Source organism: Periophthalmus magnuspinnatus, chromosome 17 (assembly GCF_009829125.3).
Source record: "Periophthalmus magnuspinnatus isolate fPerMag1 chromosome 17, fPerMag1.2.pri, whole genome shotgun sequence".
Lineage (NCBI taxonomy): Eukaryota > Metazoa > Chordata > Actinopteri > Gobiiformes > Gobiidae > Periophthalmus > Periophthalmus magnuspinnatus.
The window spans coordinates 19,324,718-19,347,089 of NC_047142.1; the positions used below are offsets into that span (position 1 = coordinate 19,324,718).

Genomic DNA, 22,372 nt, shown 5'->3' on the forward strand with positions numbered 1-22,372 from the left:
TTGAGATAGCTGAAGGTCATCAGTTTTCATTTTTATTATTTGGATATGACTCATTGAGTGTATATTATAACTATTACTCAAAAAAGAGCTAAAACTTGTGTTATGTACAGGTTTGCTTGTTGTCCCTCTGCTTTAATAACTTCCCTAATGATTCAGCTGTGGGTGCTCTCGGCAGGATGCCCGACACTGAAGGATGGATCAGCATTTTTCACATATTTAAGTCTATTTTAACCTTTTAGTTAAAGCCATAGACTGTATAACCATGATCCTGAGATTTTGCAAAATCAAAATGGTATGAAATGGGAATATAAAATAAACTCAAATCATAACATTTGCATTTTTTTTTTTAAACAGTGTTGAAAGAGGTGGAGGATCCAACACCTAATAATGGCTTACACTTGTAATGCACTTTTCAAAGCACTACACTATAGTCATTAATCATTCATTTCCACACTTGGTGGTGGTAAGCTACTACTGTAGTCACAGATGCCCTGGGGCAGACTGACAGAAGTGAGGCTGCCAATGTGCACCATCACCCCCTCCAACCACCACCTATCATTTGCGCACACACCACTTTCATACTAGGCAATGTGGGTGAAGTGTCTTGCCTAAGGACACGACGACAGAACTTGGTCTGAGCCGGACTCAATCCTCCGACCTTCAGGTTGGGGGACCAACACTCTAACCACTGAGCCACTGTCGCTCCAGTATGGCATTATGTCTTGTGGTACCTTGGTCAACTTTGTTGTTTTAAAGCATGTTATACATAAAATTGCAGTTGCAATTAAACATGTCCATCTCCACAGAGACAAGTAGGTAACACCACAGGCCAGATCTCTTTGCCTGGCATATCCAGAATGATATCTCATCTCTCATATCTCAATGAGATTGGTGGAGAGGGACTTCTGAGGTTTTCGAGGTAATATTTTTAGAAGTAAAAACACTCGAAATTTCAGAAATGCAAGATGTGTAAGTTTAATAATGTAGAGTATTTCAGGCAAGACAATAACATCTCCATGGAGACAAGCAGGTGGTTAACCCTCTAGCAGAAGTTCAATAATGCACCTTTAACAAGTTTGTTGAAATGTTTTCAAGCAATGGACATATCCAATGCCGCCACCTACTGGCCTAAACACTTAATAATAATAATAATATTCCATTCCATTCCATTTTCCATAAGTATTCCATTTGCCCCACTACATTATTGGGTTTTAGGTTATTGATTTTTATGCTGCTTTACCACAATCAATGCCATAACCCGTCTACAAGTGAGCAAAGTAAGGCTTAAACTCTAAATTTGACAATTTTTGCATAAAAGTGATAATATCAACACATTACAACTGACTGGTAAATCATTGAAATTAAAACTGTTCGTATCCTTAGTGCCTTTAATTCGCACATTGGCACACACTCAAAGAAGATCTAATTTATATTTATATAGTGACACCTGTTATGTTGTTGTCAGCAGCTGTAGATGTCAGTGTTGCATGTTTATTGGACATTTCTTTATCTTTGAATGGAGCTGTGGAATGTGCCTGTCCCTCCGCAGCACAGCGCAGGAGGAGGGCCGTGTGCGTCCATGGAGAAGAGGCTGGCGTTTCATTTCAACTCCCACTTTCCGCCCCTTTCTGCTCCATTTTTTTCACTTGTGTGCACTTGTTCCTCCTTAGCCATCCTCTGAGTATCCGTCAAGCTAAAAATCTTGCTTTAAAATATCACAATTTCCCTGGAATTACGACAATTTCTTGACCGTTGTGGTGGAGTTCGTCGATTCAGTCTCCAAAACTTGGTAAGGATTAAATCAAGTTAAACTACTGTCCTGTTCTTAATTTTAACAGCTCAAGAAACATAAACAACGATAGGTAACGATTAACACAAGGACAACATCAACAACCAACGTTTAAGCAAATGTATAACCCATTTTTTTGCATATATTTACCAATTTTATCTAAACTTTACGCAAATTAGCATGTCAGTTAGGCGTGTTTGCTAATGCTAACTTTAACCGTTGGAAAACATTAGCCAGCCTAGCATACACCTGTTGCTACTCCCATACTCTGTTTTCACTTGTTTATTCATTACAAACTATTTTTATTGGTTGAACATGACGTATTTTTGTCGGATGTTCAGTTTTTTAGGCCAGTAACCACAAATCCTCTTGCATTCCTTACATTCTAGAGATAACACTACCTAACAAAACCTCCAAATTACTGTCACACTATTTGTTATTTGTTTACCTCATTTAACTCATTTGACCTTATCCATTTAAAATATTACGTTTTCTTATTGACTATGACTAATACACACGTAATTACAAGCAGATTAGACGTGTTGTTTTGACAATCTTTTGAACTTTATCTTAATCTTCCCGTTGACAGCCCTATGTGGAGAAGAAGCAGACAGGAGCTTAAAGTGAGCTTATGTAAACTTTACCAAATGGTGTGTTTTATTCAGTAGCCTACAAAAGGAAGAAGAGGCATGTCCAAGCACTTAATTGGCCATTTAAATCTATCTGGTAGTTTGGGTAGTTTTAATGTAATGTCAAATTATAGAGCGTTATGATTATTATTGTGAGAAGATTTTTGTAACGGTTGTTGTAGTAATTTATTCCATTGAAAAGAAATCTCCAGGGAGTTCAATTTGAACATGATAAAATATTTACAAGATGTCATGATGATAAATATTTCATCATGATAAAATATTATGATGTATAATTTTTCATTATTCATCCATAATGAAAAATCCATTATGTTTCTTTATGGATGTTTTTGTTACACTGAAAAACAGAGAAAAACAGGCATCCTTACTCTGAACTGGCTTGCATCTCCACAAACCTGACTCTTATTTAACCTTGAAGAGGGTCTCCTCCTGCTTATTTCTATGGCGATGTTGTTACTTTGGCAATATTTCATAGTATGGCATAAAATGGATCAATCTCCACTGAGGATGTTCTGAAGTATGGTTTTTACTTTCTATTTCCATGAAATCCTGCAGTTGACATTTTCACCTCCACAGAAGTTACATACTATCACTTTAATATATTGATATCTCTTATTGGTTGAAGATGAATGGAAAAATCTGCCTAGTCTTATTTAGTAAAGTTTGTTTGTGTCTGCTCATTGGACAGTGTGCAAACGGTTATCTACTGTAGTGAATGAGTTACTCATGTGATACATGCATCCTCTAACTACACTGTCCCTTTTAAGACTTATTACTCTCACTTTATAATACGTAAAACAAAACTGATTAGTTAAATGTAATTTTATGACAACATCTTGTCTTAATAATGGCAAGCATGACATTTGAGCATGTGTACCATTACAAAGGACAGAAGGATTCACAGGTTTGTACTGATAGATACACTTTGGCATGTAGTACACGCAGCAGCAGAGATACCAGCTAAGCCCTGAGGTTAATGAATAAACTATGTGTCAAGACTGGAGAAAGTCAGAGCTGCACTACTACAAGACATATGACAAACATACAAATACAATTGAGGCTTAATTTGTGCAGGAGGGTCAAACCTACGTCATTCACATTGTCACTGTGTGTAGCTGCTGTTACTGGTTTGGGTTGGGTTTATTTCTTGAAAATATACAACATTATTTTTTCAATTTTACTATTTAAAAAGAATATTTACCATTCATTTAGCAAAATTCAATTGAATTTTTAATACATTTTTATTATTTTATTATATTTATTATTTATTTTTTTATTTATTAGTTTGTATTTTGTTGTTAAAAATATGAGTACATCTGACCAGACCAAAACAATCGCACAGTTAAAATGCTTTCTGCTTCCACAACATTCATTGGAGTAGGGCTGTGATCCTTTTAGATGTTTAGTCGATTAATCGATCTATCAGTTATTTAGATTATAAATTATATGGGACAACAGCAGAAAGGAGAAGTGAGTGACTTGGCTTAAGGTTTTGTATTTTTGGTATTTGCATGTGAAAAGGCAGATCCAGCTCATGACTGCAAGTTTAATCTGTCTTCATATAAATACAGTGGTTCCTTTTTCATGAATTCCTATGCAATTGTAGTCTTGTGATTGTAGTTTGGGTCAGATTCATAGAGATGTATAATAGTAGTTTCGAGAGCTTTTGCCATGCCCCCTTTTTAGTCAACTGATCAATTGGCAGGACATGTCTTCAGTCGACTACAACCCTGTATTGGAGTATTTCATAATAGTTAGTCCACGATCTGTTTGAGTCCGGGTGAAACCGCACTGTTGTAGTGACTGTTGTGGCCCGGCTCTCTGTGCTCTGTGTGTGGGACTCTCCGCTGGCCCAACCTTCTGCTCCAACCTGCTGCTCCAGTTCTGCCCTGGAGGAATGACCTGTATTTCTTGGTTTTTCTTCGTCTCTGAGGCGTGTCTCAGTCACATAGAGGGACACCGTGAGCGAAAACACACCACACTCATAGAAGTAATGTGACACTCAAGGATCATGGGAAAAGTAGACACACAACACACATATTTGTACAGGAGCAGGTAGAGCTGAGTCTGTGAACAATGAGATTTACTCTGTCTCACTTCAATTATAGGAATGTTGAGTGTCACTAAAGAGACAAGACCGGGACCAGATATCACTGTATAGCACTAGTCACATGTAGTGGTGGTAATGTGCAGCATCCATAGCTGCCACAGGACAGACTGACAGAGAAGTGGCAGCTCTAATAGCCTCATCCACCAAGCATAACTTAAAGGCCCTTAGTTATGCGTCATATTTCTGTGACATTTGGCTCTTGGCTCTGAGGGTGCTGTAGTTTGTGTAGATGATTTTAAGATGTCCTCAGAATGATTTGTGACCCCTGAAGCATGTTACAGCCACGCTCAATAGAGTGTGTGCTTTAAGTGTATGTTTTAAATATGTGCTTTAGCACTAAATCATTTTTAGATATTTTTTCCCAGTTGTTCCGCCCTCACAGTAGCAGTGACTGTCAGCTGCCACTGTCTGTTCCTTGTTTATATTCACACACATTGACATGATATTTCCTCTGCTTTATTTAGTGTTATGGGGGGAGTACAGTGGGGAAGTACAGTGGACTGTGTTACTGCTCGTCAGCTCAAATCCACATTAAAAGGTAAGTATTTTTATTGATCTTGTGTTTTGTTTACTCTGATTTATGACTAAATAAACGTGTCATCTTCAAAGTACCTGTGTGTCACATTTACGGGCTCATTTATTTTAATATGAATTTTGTGACGAACTGCAAAGCTGAATGACAGGTGTAATGGACAGACCAGTTTCTGTTTTTCAGGGCGAGAAGAGCTTTAGAGTTAGAGTTTAAACAATAAAACAGAGGACTGTAAATGTTTTCTTTTCTGCAGATTTAAAGTCTTTTTGAAGACTCAACAACAGCACAGGACTTGAAGCTTCTGTTGACAAATAAAAGGTACTGATCTGTTTTACATGTATGAATAAGTCCTTTTACTGCAAATGCTCATAATATTAATATATCAGCAGCATGTTGGCTTACAAGTTGCTTGACTGTTGTGTAGTGATGACATACTGCGTGTAACCTTTTAGCCAAAAAATAGACTAAAATAAAAGTTCTTTTCATTTTGGTTGTGTTTTTTCCACTGAAATTGAACACATCCGCACAAATATGACTCATATTTATTTATGAAATGACCTGTACCTGCCTGGTTACCAATACTGGCATTTGAACTGTCCTTTTTTGTACTTTATAATTCCTGTGTTAATCATTATCAAGAACTAATACAAAGTCATAATGTTGATAAATTTCATGAAATATTGTTATTACTGAGTATGCCTTTAAACGGTTTAAACCCTACATGTGGATAGCATGATTATATTGTTTTTGACAACAATATATGAATCATGCTTTAGTTTTGTATTATAAACTGTCCTCTTGTGTTTGCAGTCTCACAACAGCTTCTGGACAGAGCAGCTCTGGTCTGTGATGGCTGAGTTTCAGTGATGACGGTCTCCTCAAAAAAACCTCAGGAGTCAAACCCGCATCCCAGGTCTGTGTCCCTACTCCTTCACCATCTGAGCACACAGGGTTATTATTCATGCCATAATGCTTCAGTTTACCACACAAGTTTGGTGTCACAATTATTTTGAACATTGATATTGCAATTTTTTTGACAGTGAGCAAAATGATTTAAGAATGAATGCTTTTATTTAGCTTCAATATTAATATTAGTAATATTTTCTGGAGTAATAAAGTGACTAGTCTTACTATGATATACATAAGCATGTTACCTGTAAAAATGATTATTTCTGAACTCCTAAATTTTGACACTTTTCTAATCATATTTTTCCCTGTGTGAATACAAATATAGTGTCATTACTTATTAATATATGTGTACTGTTTTCTGTCTTAGATCTGGAGAGATGGATGAATCCGATGGACGCCTGAAGTTCCCCTTTGAGGATTCTGGGGCTGAGCCCATAAATGACCAGGGTGAGTCTGAAACTCTACACAAAGTTTTTGTGTTTTAAGTATGAGATTAGTAAGGGCATGCCAAATCCAGTACAGAATGAATACAGTTTTCACACCCTCTTTAATCACTTCATTTTTATTCATTTTAATTAGATTTTTATGTTTTCAAAATAGTAGGTTGTTTCGCAGACATATAAGTGCTCCAGGGCTCCACAGTATGACCAGTTTCCCAAAAAGTTTGCCTGATGCAACTAAAAGTTTTCCTTGGGCGCACCAGTGCTCCTTACAGATCCTTATCACATCCCTTCTCATGAGTCCTCTCTCCTCATTGGAAACATGGATTAAATTATTGTTTTAACTGACAACTAAATGAAAAAAGTATGAATTTCGTCACTCTCGCTTCACCTCTGACCAGACGGCTAAAGCCAGTGTGAGATTCTGTGGCCGATGTGCTCAGTTTTGAAGCCAATGTTAATTTAATAGCTTTTTATTAATAAAACTTATAGGCTTCGACTCATTCTGTTTTAACTTTAAGAAAATGTAAATTCTTAATGTTATTTGATCAAATAAGCAATAGTATCTATTCAAAGTTGTTATTTTTATTATAATTATTATTAAATTATTTTTCTTTTATAGTATATATTGGGATGGCTTAAATAATTATAGTAAATTATAGTAAATTATAGTTTTTCTTATCTTCTGAGAAATTTTGTGTTTAAAGCCTGTGTTGTTGTCCTCAGACTCTCACTACACTAAGCTGCAGCTGGAACTGGAAAACGATGCCCTGAATCTGGAGGCAGAGACCTGGAGCCTGTCTGTGGACCAGAGCTTCCTGAAAGATCTCAGCAAAGATTCAGTAAAGAGGCAGGAGGTCATCTACGGTACGAACTGTACAGCACTCCACTGTATGGACAGTCATCAACACTAAACACTAGATCTTTATCTCTTAACAAATAAGGCTAATAGCACTGTTCCAGGTTTTTACTGTCTTATGATTGTGAAACCATTTAAATTGTTTGCAGTGGTCCATAGTTATTCCACACTTACCTTATGCATTCAACAATGGGCACATTGTTCTTACAGTAATGCTTGTTAACACCACCAGCCTCACTTTCTGATTTGCAGACAATGAAAATACTTTAATTTCATATAAGCCTATTAATGTTCAACGTTAGTGGATTTTTGGTTTCTTTCAAAAACAGTGAATCACCCCATCAAGTTGTATAGGCCACCATCTTCCATCTTAAACGCTACCATCAAATTAAAACATTTCCGGAGCACAATCTTTTTGTGTGCTTCCTATTTAAAAGGGCCATTTTGAGGGATATTTTGACCGTTCAGAAGATATATTTTTTGTGGAATTGTTAATTGCTATGGCAACAGTTTTTCAACATTTTTCTCAAGCCCATACTATAAAACCTCCTCTCTTCTTCTCACTTTAGAGTTGATGCAGACAGAGATGCACCATGTACGCACTCTGAAGGTCCTGTTGTATGTGTACATGTACGAGCTCCGACGGTCGGGGCTGGTGGACGAGCATCGTTTGGAGAGACTGTTCCCAGCTGTAGATGCTCTTCTGTCTCATCATCAGCACTTCCTGGACGCACTCAAACACAGACAGAGACTGAGCCAGGAGCAGGAGGGGAGCAACAACTACCAGATCACGCAGCTTGGAGATATACTTATTACGCAAGTAGGTTTGGAAAAACTATATTTAAAACTACCAACTATTAGGGTGATATTTACAAAAAATGAAAATCAAAATTTCTTTGCATTATTTTGATTATAATATTCAGATGATATTTGAACAATGCTTCAATTTGAACAATTTTAATTTCGAATCATGTCACAAAACATGAATGGACCATGTAAAAATACGCGACGCAATTCCTACAAGACATGACAAAAGATTGGGTCCACGAGAACAGGATGAGATTTTGACATCATTCATAATAAATAAAATGTACAGTTCAGTGTTTATATTTGCAGCACTGCTTCTGTAATGTCAGGCAAAACAATAACATCTCCATGGTGACGAGCAGTCGCTGCCGCTCCACCAGAAAAGTTACATAGAAACTTTTCAGTATATATTTTTTCATCTGCAGTGGCTGAGCATGTTGTTGTTATGATGTCTGTGGTGGTGACCTCGTGTAACCTGCTGATAATAGTTATGCTTGAATGACTGGGACATGTTTTGGTCTGGGCTTTTTGCTGACTGCTTTGTTATCCCAACACAGTATGTTACAGAACCAATATTGTGTTTAATAATTTTTTAACCATATTTTTGTGTGCTTCAGAACATACCTAGAGTTCTGTCATTTGAATGAAACAGAAATTAATAGTCCTTAATTTTCCTGTTTTCGAGCTGAAATGGCTCTGTACAGTTTTTACATAAATACAGAAACCAGGAAGCACTGTGTGTGACACTGAAGTCCATACACCTCCACTAAACTAGTTCTGAGGCAGTCTGCAATTATCATGGTATAGCCTCGCATAGGAAGAAAAAAATCCTTTCTAAACGAATTTCATAAACATAAGAAGACTTTTAATCATTTGCATTTAGCACAAAAAATATTCACATTCCACAAATTCTCAAATGTACCCTTACACTACATGCTGACAGAGGACTCTAGACCTCTTGACTGAAAAGGTTCAAAGCTGATCATCATCTAATCCATGCAGTCTCTGTACAGTGACAGGACTATTACTTATGATGCATATACACTGCACAGAGTAGTCCTTTAAGCTGTATGTATTTCATTCTTAGTACATGTCCTGACCTTGTGTTTGTGTTACAGGTATGTGGAGCTTTTTGATTGCTTGTTTTACTAATTCACTCATAGACATTGTTGGCAATTTAGCATTTCATTCATTCAGTCATTCATTCATTCATTCATTTATTTAACAGGACAAGGTACAGCCCCATAATGCCCCAGGGCAGAGATGTTGTGACACTGTAGTATAGCAAAGCAGATTGATTGCAATGACAAATATATGTTAATAGTTCACTGTTGTCTTTTGTTGTGTCATTGATCTTGTGATGCATTGAGGTGTCGAGGAATGTTTGGTATGTCTGAAATGATGTTGCTCTGTGAGAGCCTTCTGCAGATGGATGTCTCTTCTGTACAAATGATCAAGAGCCAGAACTACTTATAACTAGAGCAAGTCAAGAAATGAATGAGAATTATCATTTGACACAATGCAAACAAAATGTCTCTGCATCCAAAACCCTTGTGACAATTACTTATATCTTCAAACTTCCCTTTTTAATGTTTTTTTGTCCAAGAGAAGTACGGCAAGGATGAAAAATAAGCATTAAAGGACCACTATGTAACTTTTTCTGGTGGGTGATCTTTCACATGCTTGTATCCATGAAGTTGGTATTACTTTGATAAGTCATAATAATGTCATACTGTGGAACATTCTAAGCAATCTCTATGGAAACAAGCATGTCAGATCTATGGAGAGGTGAGCACATTCAGAGTAAAAATGTTTTTCCAGGTATTTCTTTTGACTAATAACACCTGAAATTTAAGAAATGCAAATAATGTTTATGCTATACAGTGGAACATTTCAGACAATGAAATAACTTCTCAGTGGAAACAAGCAAATGGCACCAGAAAAGTTACATATATTTAGTGTATATGTTTAATGTTTAATGTTCCTGTCTTTGTTGCTTTAGTTCTCTGGTTCAGTGGGAGAGGGGATGAAGGAGTGCTACAGTGTCTTCTGCAGTCACCAGAGCGAAGCCACTAAGTTTTACAAAGACTTACTTCAAAACAGCAAAAAGTTTCAAAATCTCATTAGGGTAAGTCATATTTTACTAAACAGATTCTGACTGTGCCTGTGCATTATTGTATTGCAATTCAGTATTAAATGTCTGAGTTGGGTTCAAGTGGACTAAAATTATAGTTCAGGAGGAGACTGCATGTAATTATAAAGAATATTTAGCATGCTAGTTATTGTTAGCATTACCATGACAGCAAAACTGTCTGGCTTCTGAAAATAAAAACCAGGTACAGCACCTTTTTAATATAATTTACTATTTGGTTTAATGTCTGCTTTCTTCTTGCAGAAAATCAGCCAGCTGCCTCTTGTGAGGAGAATGGGGATCCCTGAGTGTTTTCTGTTGGTGACACAGAGAATCACCAAATATCCAGTTCTAATAGAGAGACTCATCAAAAACACTGAAGGTAATATGACCACCTGAAAAAATTTCAGAGAATGAATACATTTATTATTATTTATTTGATGGAGATAGATGCTACAAACTGTTTAAGGGGTAATCGCGTGCTGCTAAAACTGTTTTTTGGGCAAGGCACAAACCAAATCTTCACAAAACATTTATAGAGGAGGAAGTCACCCGTCTGTCTGCACTTTTCTGTGCCTTTTCCAGGGAAGTATAAATGAGTCAGCACTGGTCACTAGCAGTCTCACCCCGTGAGACGATACATAGTTCACTGTTAAAAGAAAAACATAAAAACAAAGTGAAACATTCTAGTGGGCTGATCCATTTTAAGTCAAGTCAATAGTAGCCTATGTTTGGCCTCCTATGCTTGAATGCTACAATATTGAGGCATCCCAGTGAGAAGAAGGGAGGCACCCTTGGGTGTCTCCTACCAGCTCTGAGCTACTGGAAGTTTGCACTAGACTCAATCAACCAGTATTTGGTGAGCAATATATAATAAAGCGATCGACTGTTTCTGATTTGTAATAGGAAGTCCCTCTATCAGATGCTTGTTCTACTCCTTTAGCACCTCTTCTGCCTCCCTAGCCCGCTGTAATTGTCATAAAAGGGCAGATTTCTCTGAGTCTTTTTGCTCCAGCAGTTTTTTGTCAACATGGTTGTGTCTTCATTGCATATCAGTTGTAACTCGTAGTAACATTCCTACCTGGGAGTTGATGCACAGGGCAACTTGATAATTTTCCTCCTTAAAAGCATCCAGTATTCGAAAACTGTTCAGTTTTGCTGTCAATCCATTATCTTCTTGAAATTAGCTAATTTTGTTTTTCAAAGCAAGATTTTCATTTTTTAACCAGCTCTCACTATGTTCGAGTGTGTGAACTTCTGCTTTAAGGTCTTTATTTTCTTTCTTCAGATTGTCAATTTGAGCAAACAAAATTGCATTCTTCCTTTAGAGAATTAGATGTTCTCAAATGTCCTCATCCTCTATTTTTTTACTGTGCGAGTAGATGTCAGTCATTTTTGCTTTTAACTGCATTTTGTCCATTGACAAAGTAATGTGGAAATTTTGAATTCTTGTACAATATCCATTGCGTTCTCTCTTGGTATGTAACCAGGTTTATTGCAACTATACTGAAACAATATAACATCACCAAGGACTGAATGTATACAGGTGTTTATGGATGTAGTATTTGGTATTTAGTAATTATGAAAAGTAAGAGGGGCTGGATCGGATACATACTTTTTATAACATTAGTTTTTCTTCCCAAAGATTCTCAAAAAACCAGGTGTAAACCAAGGATTGTTAAGTCTTTGCCTTGGATTTTTTTCAGTGGAAAAGAATCTCCTTAACGTAGTGGAGGGGTTTGAGCATCCAAATGATCCTGGGAGCTATGTTGTTGGGGGCTATGTGCCCCTGGTAGGGTCACTCATGGCAAACAGGTCCAGGGGGACGGGTCAGGCTAAGAGCAGTTTAGAAGCCCCTTATGACGAGAGAACAACAAAGGCTAGTTACGTCGCCTGGATTGGCGCTACCGGAAATGTTGTTGGACAGTGGAAAGAATACTTTGGAAGATCTCCTCTATCCCGCCGTCACGTCTTTCAAAGAGAAAGTGGACACTGGGGACCCAGAGGAGGAGGAGCTGGAGAATGTGCCTGTGTGAGGGAAGTCTGGGAGTCCCTGCTTAGTCTGCTACGTGGAAGAAAATGGATGGAAAAGAATCATAAAAATGAATTTCGATTTACTGTACAAAGTATTTGTATGCATGTTTCTAGATACAGTTTATCTCACAAATCGGTTACAGCTGCTTTATCAGTATTTTGCTATATAAATTTATATAATATTATAGGGGCTCTTAAAAACTGGCTTCTTGACCATCAGTCCTGCCCATACTAACAATACCAGACGGGTATTCGGCCATCAGATGTTACCCTCGTGGGTACCATCTGATGGCCACTAGATTACCAGATCATGAGTGTTATTGTACTGTTTTAGTGTCATATTACTGTCTTGTTTACATTCACAATACCAATAAGGTACAGCGCTATCAGATGATACCCACGAGGGTAGCATCTGATAGCGACTACACTGTATTTATTCTGATATTTGTTGTTTATGTCCTGCATTTTAATAACTTGTAGTTTGCACTATGTATAGAAAATTTTGCACATTTGTACATTATCTTTTGTATTGCACTTTTCATATGTAAATTGTTTTTTAATGTTTGTGACAAAGGACTACAGATGGAAATTAGCATTTTGCTAAATCTGGTGCAGCCATCTTTTTAATGCATCTGCACACTGTCCTTCAAATAAATAAATAAATAAACTGTTGTCTTTGCCTCTGCAGTGGACACAGATGAGTACAAGTCCCTGGTGCAGGGCTTGTCTTTGGTCAAAGACACCATCGAACAGGTGAACTCTCAGGTGAGGGAGTACGAGCAGGTACTGAGGCTCAGGGAGATCTGCTATAGACTGGAGCCCAAGTCCATTGGCCGAGTGTCCGAGGAGAGGGTCTTTAGACGAGAAGACCTCCTCCAGAACAACCGCACCCTGATCCAGGAGGGCAGCGTGGTTTGGAAGACCCCTGGACGACAGAAAGGTACCACAGAAACACAGTATACTTGGACAGAGTTCACACTTATTCTGATTTGGTCCTAGTTTGAGCCCAGTTTAGGCCTGATTTAGACTTGGTTTGGTTTTGTTACAAGTCCTGGTTTAGTCCCGTTCAAGTCATGGTTTAGTCCTGGTGTAGTCCTCCCAAAATGACGACAGGTGATACCATACCAAGCCGCTGATAGCCTGCACTAAATAATGGGACTGTCATATTTCATATTTAGTTAATATTGTAGCTATATAAAGGTATAAAAGATTTTAAATATGAGTTTAAATTATTTTTTTGTTTTTTTGCAGAGATCCATGCTGTACTGCTGTCTGACGTGCTCATTCTGTTACAAGAGAAGGATCAGAAGTTTGTGTTTGCTACAATGGTGAATTTAATACAAAAATAGTGACTGAAATTATAAATAAGTATCCAACTCAATTCAACGTTTGTTGCATTTAAAGATTTAGTTATAGAATGGTTTAAAGCTGTTCCACCTGTACCTCTTAAAAACAGAACTAGTTAATTTTAAACAGTTTGCAGTGGTTCAAAGTTATTCCTCACTTACGTTATGTATTTTTCACCGATGAGCTTATAAGTGTTTTTCACAGCTCTGAGACCTGACTGGTGGTTTGACATGATTGTAAAGCTAACAACAACTAGAATGATAACATGCACTTTCTGATCATCTGAGAATTAGATCAGGCAGCAAGCGGACATATATAGACCTCAAAAATGCCCCAGTACAGATATACATAATATATTTGTACTGGGGCAAAACAAATTTTCATGTACAGGCCCTTTAAAAAAGGGGTATTATGCAAAATCGTTTTTAGCTTTCTACCATCTTATAACATTGTTTCCTCATTTAAAAACATGCCTGAAGAGGTTTTACATGTCATCCATGCATGTTTCAGTAATTCAGTGATCTCTTCCGGGCCCTATTCGAACCCTCCTTATGTGTAAAATTCTGTCCAATCCTCAGCCCACAAGCCTACGTCATCCATGATACAACACTGTACACAATGACTTAACAAACCTGATGCAATGTGCAGTAGTTTCATTAGCGAAATATATGCCAATTGTAATGTGATAGTGCTCTGAAGGAGGATTGAAAGCAAAAGTGAAACTTATAAATGATGATAATATGTTGACGTAAATAGCATTTTCAAAACAGTTGAAGTTAACATGGTGATCATGAATAGATTTGATAAAGCCATGGAAACATATGCAGTTAATATAGTTCTTTTGATGACTGATGTTGTTAAATTGTTTTTAGGAGAAGAACCCTCCTGTGATCTCACTCAGAGGCCTGATCGTGCGAGAGGTGGCGCTAGAGGACAGAGCCATGTACCTGATCTGCTCCTGCACCTCCAACATGTACGAAATCCACACGAGCTCCAAGGATGAATGTGACTCCTGGATCAGCCACATCAGGGAGGCTGTCAACAGGTCAGACAGTAGGAATGTGAAATCTTTATCATGGTTAGACCTTGTTTGATGGTTGTAATAATGATATGAGTGATTTCAGTATTTTCTAAGACAATAATTCTCAAACAGTTCACGCAATATACCAGCTAAGATAATGTTTGACTTTCCAATTACCTCCAGACATGGCTAAAACGGGTCTAAAATGAGACTAAAAACCACTGATAAGGTAGTTCTAAAAATTATAAATCCAGAAGAGAATATAAACATGAATAGATTTGACTCTAAATAGTACAAACCACATACCACTAGAGGAATCCCAGAAGAATAGAAATTATACATTTAGAATCTATTGGCAAGTGTAATCATGCAATTGTTGACTTTTAATATCTTTGATCACTTGCTTTTCTGAGTGTTATCTTTAAACAAATTAAATGCATAATAATTGTGTTTTTGCAGTTTTATTGATGAAGAGCCATACAGTGAAGAAATGGCTCAACTACAACTATTTCAAAGTAAGACCCTCGGGAAAGGTTTTTATAATTTCATTATATTTATTCTTTCGTCCATCAGACATCATCTTAGCTCATAATGTGAGTGGACATAGGTTTTCTATCGAATCAGCCTTTCTCTTAGGGCTGTGCAGTTAATTGAATTTTAATCAATATTGAGATTCCGTCATTTCTAATTGTCAATTATCAGCTTGGGTTTTAATCCAGAGGTCCACAGCCAATCCTCTGTCAGAAAAGCATGTGGTTTGAAGCAGAGTTCAGTTTTTCGAAAGTGTTTGGTTAATATTAATGATTAAGTGTTTCTTGTTTATATTCAATAGATTAATATTGACAGCAATTACCAGTAGTTTTTAATAAGACAACATATAATATAATTGAAAATCTTTATTGGTAGGCAAGAGGAATTTTTTTTTTGCCACGCATCACTTTCTCCCATAGCAGTTCATTTATCTGGAATTGCAACTGTTAGTTTTAGTTTTTCTGTGAATCAAATGTCTGTCCTCCCATACCAATGACAGTCCTAACCACAAAAATATTGAGATGTTTAATTGACAATGGATTTCCTAGTTGTTCATTATTATATACTTTTTGTGCAGACAGTCTAAAGGAGTGTGATGACCAGTTGCGACACAGCGTAGAGGCCAAGCAGCAGGTCTGTGTGTCTCTGTTTGAGGCTGTGACGGGGCAGGAGTGTCCACACAGAGGATTGTTACTGCGGAGCGACACCTCAGACCTCCAGCAGGGGGAGACACTGCTGCAGGAGGCAATCAGAGAGGGTGAGGAAGACACATGTTCATGCAGCAGTTAACCTTCATAAATCTAAAACCTTAAAGCAGACCTATTATGTAAACTTTTTAGAGCTTTCAGCCATGTTATAGTTGTTTCCCTTCTCATTTACCCTCTCGAAGTTGTATTTGGAGAGATTCATTCTTGTTTGAGTAATCTTTATACTCATTGCTCAGATCAACTCTAATTTTCACCTCCACCGGTGTACACCCACTATTCTGTAATAATTAATTTATTACATTTCAGTTAAATAAACACAGCAGAAAAACTTTGAACAAGGTTTAGCCTTACCTATTTTAATATAATTTGGTCACGCTTGGCGGGCCGGATTAATAAGCCCAAAGGGCCGTGTTTGGCCCCCGGGCCATAGTTTGCTCATGTCTGCTATGCTATTTCTGATTTGCCTGAGTGATGAACCAGTGAAATCCTGTGTACCTGTATTTACAATGTCCTCCAGTTGCTGTAAATAGTTGGCTTTTAATCATTTTGGATGTTGTTTTTTTCAGTGGAGAATCTGCAGAGCCTGTTAATGTTGAGGGTCAAAAAGAAGCAAAGTGAAATAACTGACTGTTTAGACGAAACCAGAGTCGACCCAGTGAGTAAGTAATAGCAATATGAGTAAGATTTAGACTCTGATTGATCAAAATATAATGTATTAATGAAAAATAAAATGATCAGATATCAGACGTTTAAGTAATTTACACATTCATTCCATGACTGTAGCAATTCCACCATCTCTTCTGTCCATTAGTGTAAAATGTTCAGCAGGTTGTCTCTCTGTAGCATAATGTTGGTGAATTAAAAAGGTAATTGTAATTGTGGTCTTGTTCAGATGGAGATGTTTCTGCGGATCTGGACACTGAGCCTGGTTCAGATCTTCCGTTTGAGGAAACCGATTACTCTGAGGGTCTGGAACTGTCGGTGAGTGAGAGGGCAAATTCTGCATCTCTTTAACCAAATAGAGTAATGACATAGAACAGTGGTTACCAAAGTGGAGTCCGGGGACCCTTGGGAGTCAATTTTACATAAGATGTTTGTTTATATTTCTGTATATTGGCATTAAGCCCAAAGGAATGTGTTGTTTTAACATACGAATCTAACTACCTTTATATATAGTTTAAAATATTATTAGAGGAGCCCTGTGTGATCTTTGCATCGATGTGCCACAGCAGACTTTGGGAATGGCTGCCATAGAAGTGTATAAGAAAGGAAACGTTTCATTTATTTATTCATTGAATAAATGTCAGTTTTTTTTGTTCAGGCCGATGGAGACAACAGAGAAACACTACCCCACACTTTAACTTCACAGGAACAAGACACACTTTTGGTGAGTTATTTCAATGTGCCTCATCATCTGTGGCATATGAAATGTAAACTTATTTGTTTGTTAACTATAACAAGAAATCATTATAATGAAATGATCTAATATTGTTTATTTTCTCTCCAAAGGTGTGTGAGAGAATGGTGCTGCTGGCTCAAAGGCTGAACAGCTTACAGGTAGTCATCACATGGTAATAGGATGGAAATAACACAGTAATTACAATTACAGTAAAAACAGGACACATTTGTCATTCTACTTTATGTAAAAGTGTACTAGGGCCTGGGCTATCAGTGGTTCAGAGACTGGACTATTCATAGAGCAGCATTGTGGTTTTGGCGAAAGCCAAAGGTGAAGCAGCCAAATGAACCAAAGCAAACATGGCAACGTTAATGAAGTACTTCAGTCTATTTAAGTCAAAATAAAAACTGAACAGTTTTCACAAAACATTTTGAGAGGGAAGATTTCTCTGCTTGTTCTGCTGGTGACACTTTGACCTATCGGCTTCAGGCACTTGTTATGACGACCTTTTCCCATCTATCTTTTATTTTTTGTTTGCAGGTGGTTTTAGCAAAGCACAGCAGTCAGGTGGAGCTGCTTCAGGCCTGCCAATCCAAAAACAAACGATCGGCTCGACAAGGCAACGCTTTGTTAGAACAAGAAAACCAGCGCAACATGGAGAGGCAAAAACGGGAGCTAGCCAACCTTCACAAGATGCAGGCACAGCAGCGAGAGGAGCAGCAGAGGTGGGAGAAGGAGAGGGAGAGGCAGAGGGTGCAGATGGAAGTCCTGGAGGAGGAGGTGAAGAGGAGGGAGGAGGAGTGTAAACAAAGAGAGCAGAGACTGAAGGAGGAGAAGACTGAGCTGGAGACGCAGAGAGATGGATACCAACATGACCTGGAGAGACTACGGGAGTCGCTAAAGAATCTGGAGAAAGACAAGGAGAAGCATGAGCAGGAGAAGAAGAAACTGGAGAAACTAAAGAAACACATGAGCCTGGTCAACCCGGCTATCAATGTGGACGACCCAAAGGTGAGAACAGGGAGGGGATTGTTAAAAATGGAACTAAACACCAAGTCCTCTTTTTTTGCTTCTAAACTGAACTAAAATTCTAAACTGTTCAAGGTCAATTTTTGACATCTTTAGTGCAAACTAGGGAAATTTGCAGCTTTTTGAAAGGCTATGCTCTGGAATATTCTAGGTACACTCTCCATGGCCCCAGGAGAGGGCGAACTTTTAATTATAGTGCACATTTAAGGGATGGTTTTAGATGTGGGGGAGTAATATTGGTCCTGATAGCTCTGTCAAAAGGCATATTTTTTATTGGTCAGTTTTGTTTGATAATAATAAAAATTTAAAAAACGCAGATTTCTTTTTCAAAACTACATTTATTTGTTTATACAAATCTAAATGTAAAACATGTATTTTCCTCATCTATTTAAGTTAGTTTTAAATAGATACCTTTAGCATTTTATCTTCACTTAAGTAATAATTGTCATTGTGTCATACTATACATTTATAATTGTAAATCATTTCTAGAATCATAAAGTGAAAAATATATGTGGTGAAAACATCTGATTAGACAAGGCATGTTAAATATGCAGGGTTTGTGTGTTAAACATGTGAATGAAACAAAACACCAGGTCTGTTTGTGATGAGGAGACAACATTGGAATCCCGCTCTCAACATAAACATCATTAGTACAGTGGTCAGATCTACTGACCCACAGATGAATACTGCTGTGTCCTTGGGCAAGACACTCACCCCCAGTGTTTGCATACACTGGTGTGTGAATGAGTGCGTGGTTCCTTGATGTAAAGCTCTTTGAATGCCTTGAAGGTGGAAAAGGGGCATTATAACTAAAAATGTCCAAGCACTCCCCTACATTGCCTAACCCTATATTCATCTGAAATGACAATAACCATTTTCTCACCTTTTTTAATATTTTGTCTTGTCCAGAGTCTGTTGAGCTTCCCGTCCATCAGAAGCACTGTCAGTGGTGTGGGGAACATCACAGCAACACCGTTCGTTCCGCCTAAAAAATCAGACCCCAAAGAGGTTCCTCCAAAGGTTCCCCCTCGAAGAGAGAGCATCAGCCCCAAACCCTCCAAACCCTATGTGCCCATCCACCTCCGCAGCACCACCAACGACACCAGCCCTGCAGTCCGGCCAGGGGGCGCTATAGAGCAGGTCATCCCCACCAAACTGGAGGGCATCAGCAAGAAGAAACTTAAGACCAAACCGTCCCATAAGAGAACCAGCAGCGCAGGTCAGATCATTAACTTTATAACAAGAGAGGAGGTATTAAGCAGGTAAATCCTGACCAACTAATAATCAATGCATTTCAAATAATTGTAAACAAAATTGAGTTTATGAGTAACTGTTTGTCGCCACGGAGATGCTATTGATTTGCCTAGAATGTTCCAAAGACATACAAGTTAAAGTTATACAAGTGCAGATTTTTTAGCATTAAACTTATCCATGTAACTGTAACATGGATAAGTTTAATGTCATATAGGCGTAGCATTAACCTCTCCATGGTGAAAAGCAGGTGGTATACACTCAAAAAGTTCCATAATGCACCTTTTAATATAAAATTATTGATGTCTGGACTGCAATATTATTACTTATGGGAAAATTAGAAATAAAAGTTTTGTTGTCAAGAAAGTAATGACACTCAATCTTGATTAGAAAATAAATGTGTCTTCCTCCTCTACACTAGGTCTTTTTAGGGATGAATTTACTTATTTCTTGTTTTTATCATTTTTTTCAAACTTATTGTCTTACTTTAACCACAGCAAACATCGACGTCCGAGAGGTGCTGCCGATCCGAGTGGCCGGGAAAGAGGGAGGAAGTCTGAGAGCCCAGAGAACGTCCAGCCCCCAGAGAATACACAAGACGACCGGTACAAGTCAAGTCTATGTTAAATCATTGATATCTGGGTTATTATTGTGTAGTTGTGCATCTATGCTCGCAATTAACACACAAGAGACAGACTTGGCATTTATTGAGTTCAGATACAGAGCGGGGATTCGAGCCATTTAGCTAGATGTGAGATTTGAAAGGAGCAGTTGAGGCAATTTTTTTCTTACGGTGTTTCTGTCAGTCATACATGGCAGAAGTTGGCCATTTGGAGGAGCTGAAGAGAAAAACGCACTGAATAAAAAAAGTTGCATATTGTCAAAAGGTCTGATGATTTATATATTTTCCCACTCATAATCTAGATCTACTCAAATCATTTTGTTCACACACCATTATAGTCTATTTGTGGAGATATACTAGAGTCCTACATAGACCAATAAATGCATAAGAGTAGTAGTCATTTTCCGTCTGCTTATTTCCATGGACATGTTCCTTTGCTTGGAATGCACCATACTATGGCATTAAAATTGTGCATTAATTTCTTGACTGATGTTTTTATTGCTCCAAATCATTTGAAGAACATGTATTCTTACTGTAAGCCTATGAGATGGATGGATTTTAAATCAATCTTGGGAGTAGGACAAGCAAAGCATTAATATCTCCATGGAAACAAACTGGTGGGAAACTCTTCACCAGAAAAAGTTACATCTTTAACATTTTCCATAATAATCTACCCGTTTTCTCCTCAGACCTCTTCACTCCACCTGGACCCGCCCTGAACATGAAACCATCGCCCTCCTTCAGTTCTCAGAGGAGGGGTAGCAGTGAAGCCCCGCCTCCTGCTCCTCCCCCGTTCCCCAAGGACATCCTGGACCCTTCGTACCCCAAAGAGATCTTCCTCTGAGCGGACACGACATGGAGCTAGTTTTCAATATTTCTATTAAGAAGAACAAATAGTTTATAAACTTCTGCACCTTAATGAACTAGATGTAGCGCTGAAACAAAGGCTGCTGGGATTATTATGAACTGCAACGGATTTTTTTCTGTACCCCATTATGTTTTATAATATTCTGGAGCAAAAAAAAACTCTACAGAAGATTTTAGGGTGCCACTTTATTAAAAAAATAGACCTTAATTAGCCCTAATAAAGCATAAACAAAGACTTTATTCATATTGAACAGATAGTTTTTTTAAGAATGATTCAAGCTTAGTAGCCAGTTGATTGTGGGTTAGGGTTAAGAGTTGGGTTTTCAAAAGTACTAATTGATACTAAAACTAGTATCGAAACTGGATACTGATTTGAGCAGGTATTGATACAAAAAAAATAATTCACGTTCATATTGAAATCAAGTTTGAAATTTTAGTATTGTGACACTGGTGAAGAGGTTGGGTTTAGGGTAGTAAGTAATTACTAAGCCTGAATTAAAAAAAACAAAAACAATTTGTTGATTATTAATTAAGCCCTATTCAAGCTTTATGAAGGATAATTATTAAGTGTAGTTAATATAAAGCAGATTTTTTAACTGTAGGTTGAACAGAAATGTAAAAATATGTGATTAGAGAGATCGCTTTTACTTTTATTTTAAAGCTCCTTGAGGGACCATCATTTTGCTGCTGGTACTTTTGTCTCAGTGAAAAGGTTCACTACTCTGCTACACTGGTAGGCTTATTGTACAAAAGCTGTAAATATATTGTTATAATTTCCTTTTAGGGCAGATGGTTAGCAGTTATTTCTTCTATTTTAAAAAGTGTTGGACCCTCAGCTTGGTGCTGCTGTAAAAAATTCTTGTATTATTTCTAATGTAATGGTAACTGTAATGGTAGTTATTGCTGCTATTGGGGTATCGTTTTTTAAAAATCTTTTTCAAAATACTTTTAGAGTCTGTATTTTTCGATACAGTACAATGGACAAAGAATTTGAGCCCAATTTATTTGATTTTGTAAAATGTGGTTTGTTCCTTTACTTGTGACCTGTGGTGTATATTTGTAATTTGATGTAGCTACACAATCCAGAAATTAAACTAGAAAATCTTGTGACTTTTTGAGAGTCTTGTTTAAATGTGTACTATTAAAGGTGCATGTGTACAGGTTTTTACTAAAATACCTTCTTTATTCTTACTGTGAAAGGGGTCGCCTCTGCACAAATCTGATCTGTAACTGGGCCTAGTGAAGACTTCATGGAGCTGGATAACTTTAATACGGGAAAACATTCTAGGCAAAGCTACAACATCTCCATAGAGACAAGCTTATGGCAGAGCATCCAC

At 37.5% G+C, this 22,372-nt stretch overlaps 1 protein-coding gene across 1 annotated transcript; it reads left to right on the forward strand.

The window, feature by feature from the left end:
- The first annotated feature begins 1,630 nt into the window (after positions 1-1,630).
- On the forward strand, positions 1,631-22,149 carry arhgef18a (rho/rac guanine nucleotide exchange factor (GEF) 18a). The gene is made up of 22 exons (XM_033982038.2): positions 1,631-1,789; positions 5,014-5,087; positions 5,335-5,399; positions 5,892-5,994; positions 6,358-6,437; positions 7,157-7,297; positions 7,859-8,109; positions 10,099-10,224; positions 10,492-10,609; positions 12,950-13,201; positions 13,513-13,589; positions 14,481-14,653; positions 15,089-15,144; positions 15,738-15,917; positions 16,434-16,526; positions 16,760-16,848; positions 17,189-17,254; positions 17,377-17,424; positions 17,807-18,277; positions 19,205-19,514; positions 20,044-20,151; positions 20,858-22,149. Exons 4-22 carry the CDS (start codon positions 5,948-5,950, stop codon positions 21,010-21,012), a joined length of 2,841 nt encoding a protein of 946 aa, XP_033837929.1. The 5' UTR covers positions 1,631-1,789; positions 5,014-5,087; positions 5,335-5,399; positions 5,892-5,947; the 3' UTR covers positions 21,013-22,149.
- Positions 22,150-22,372: the final 223 nt, after the last annotated feature.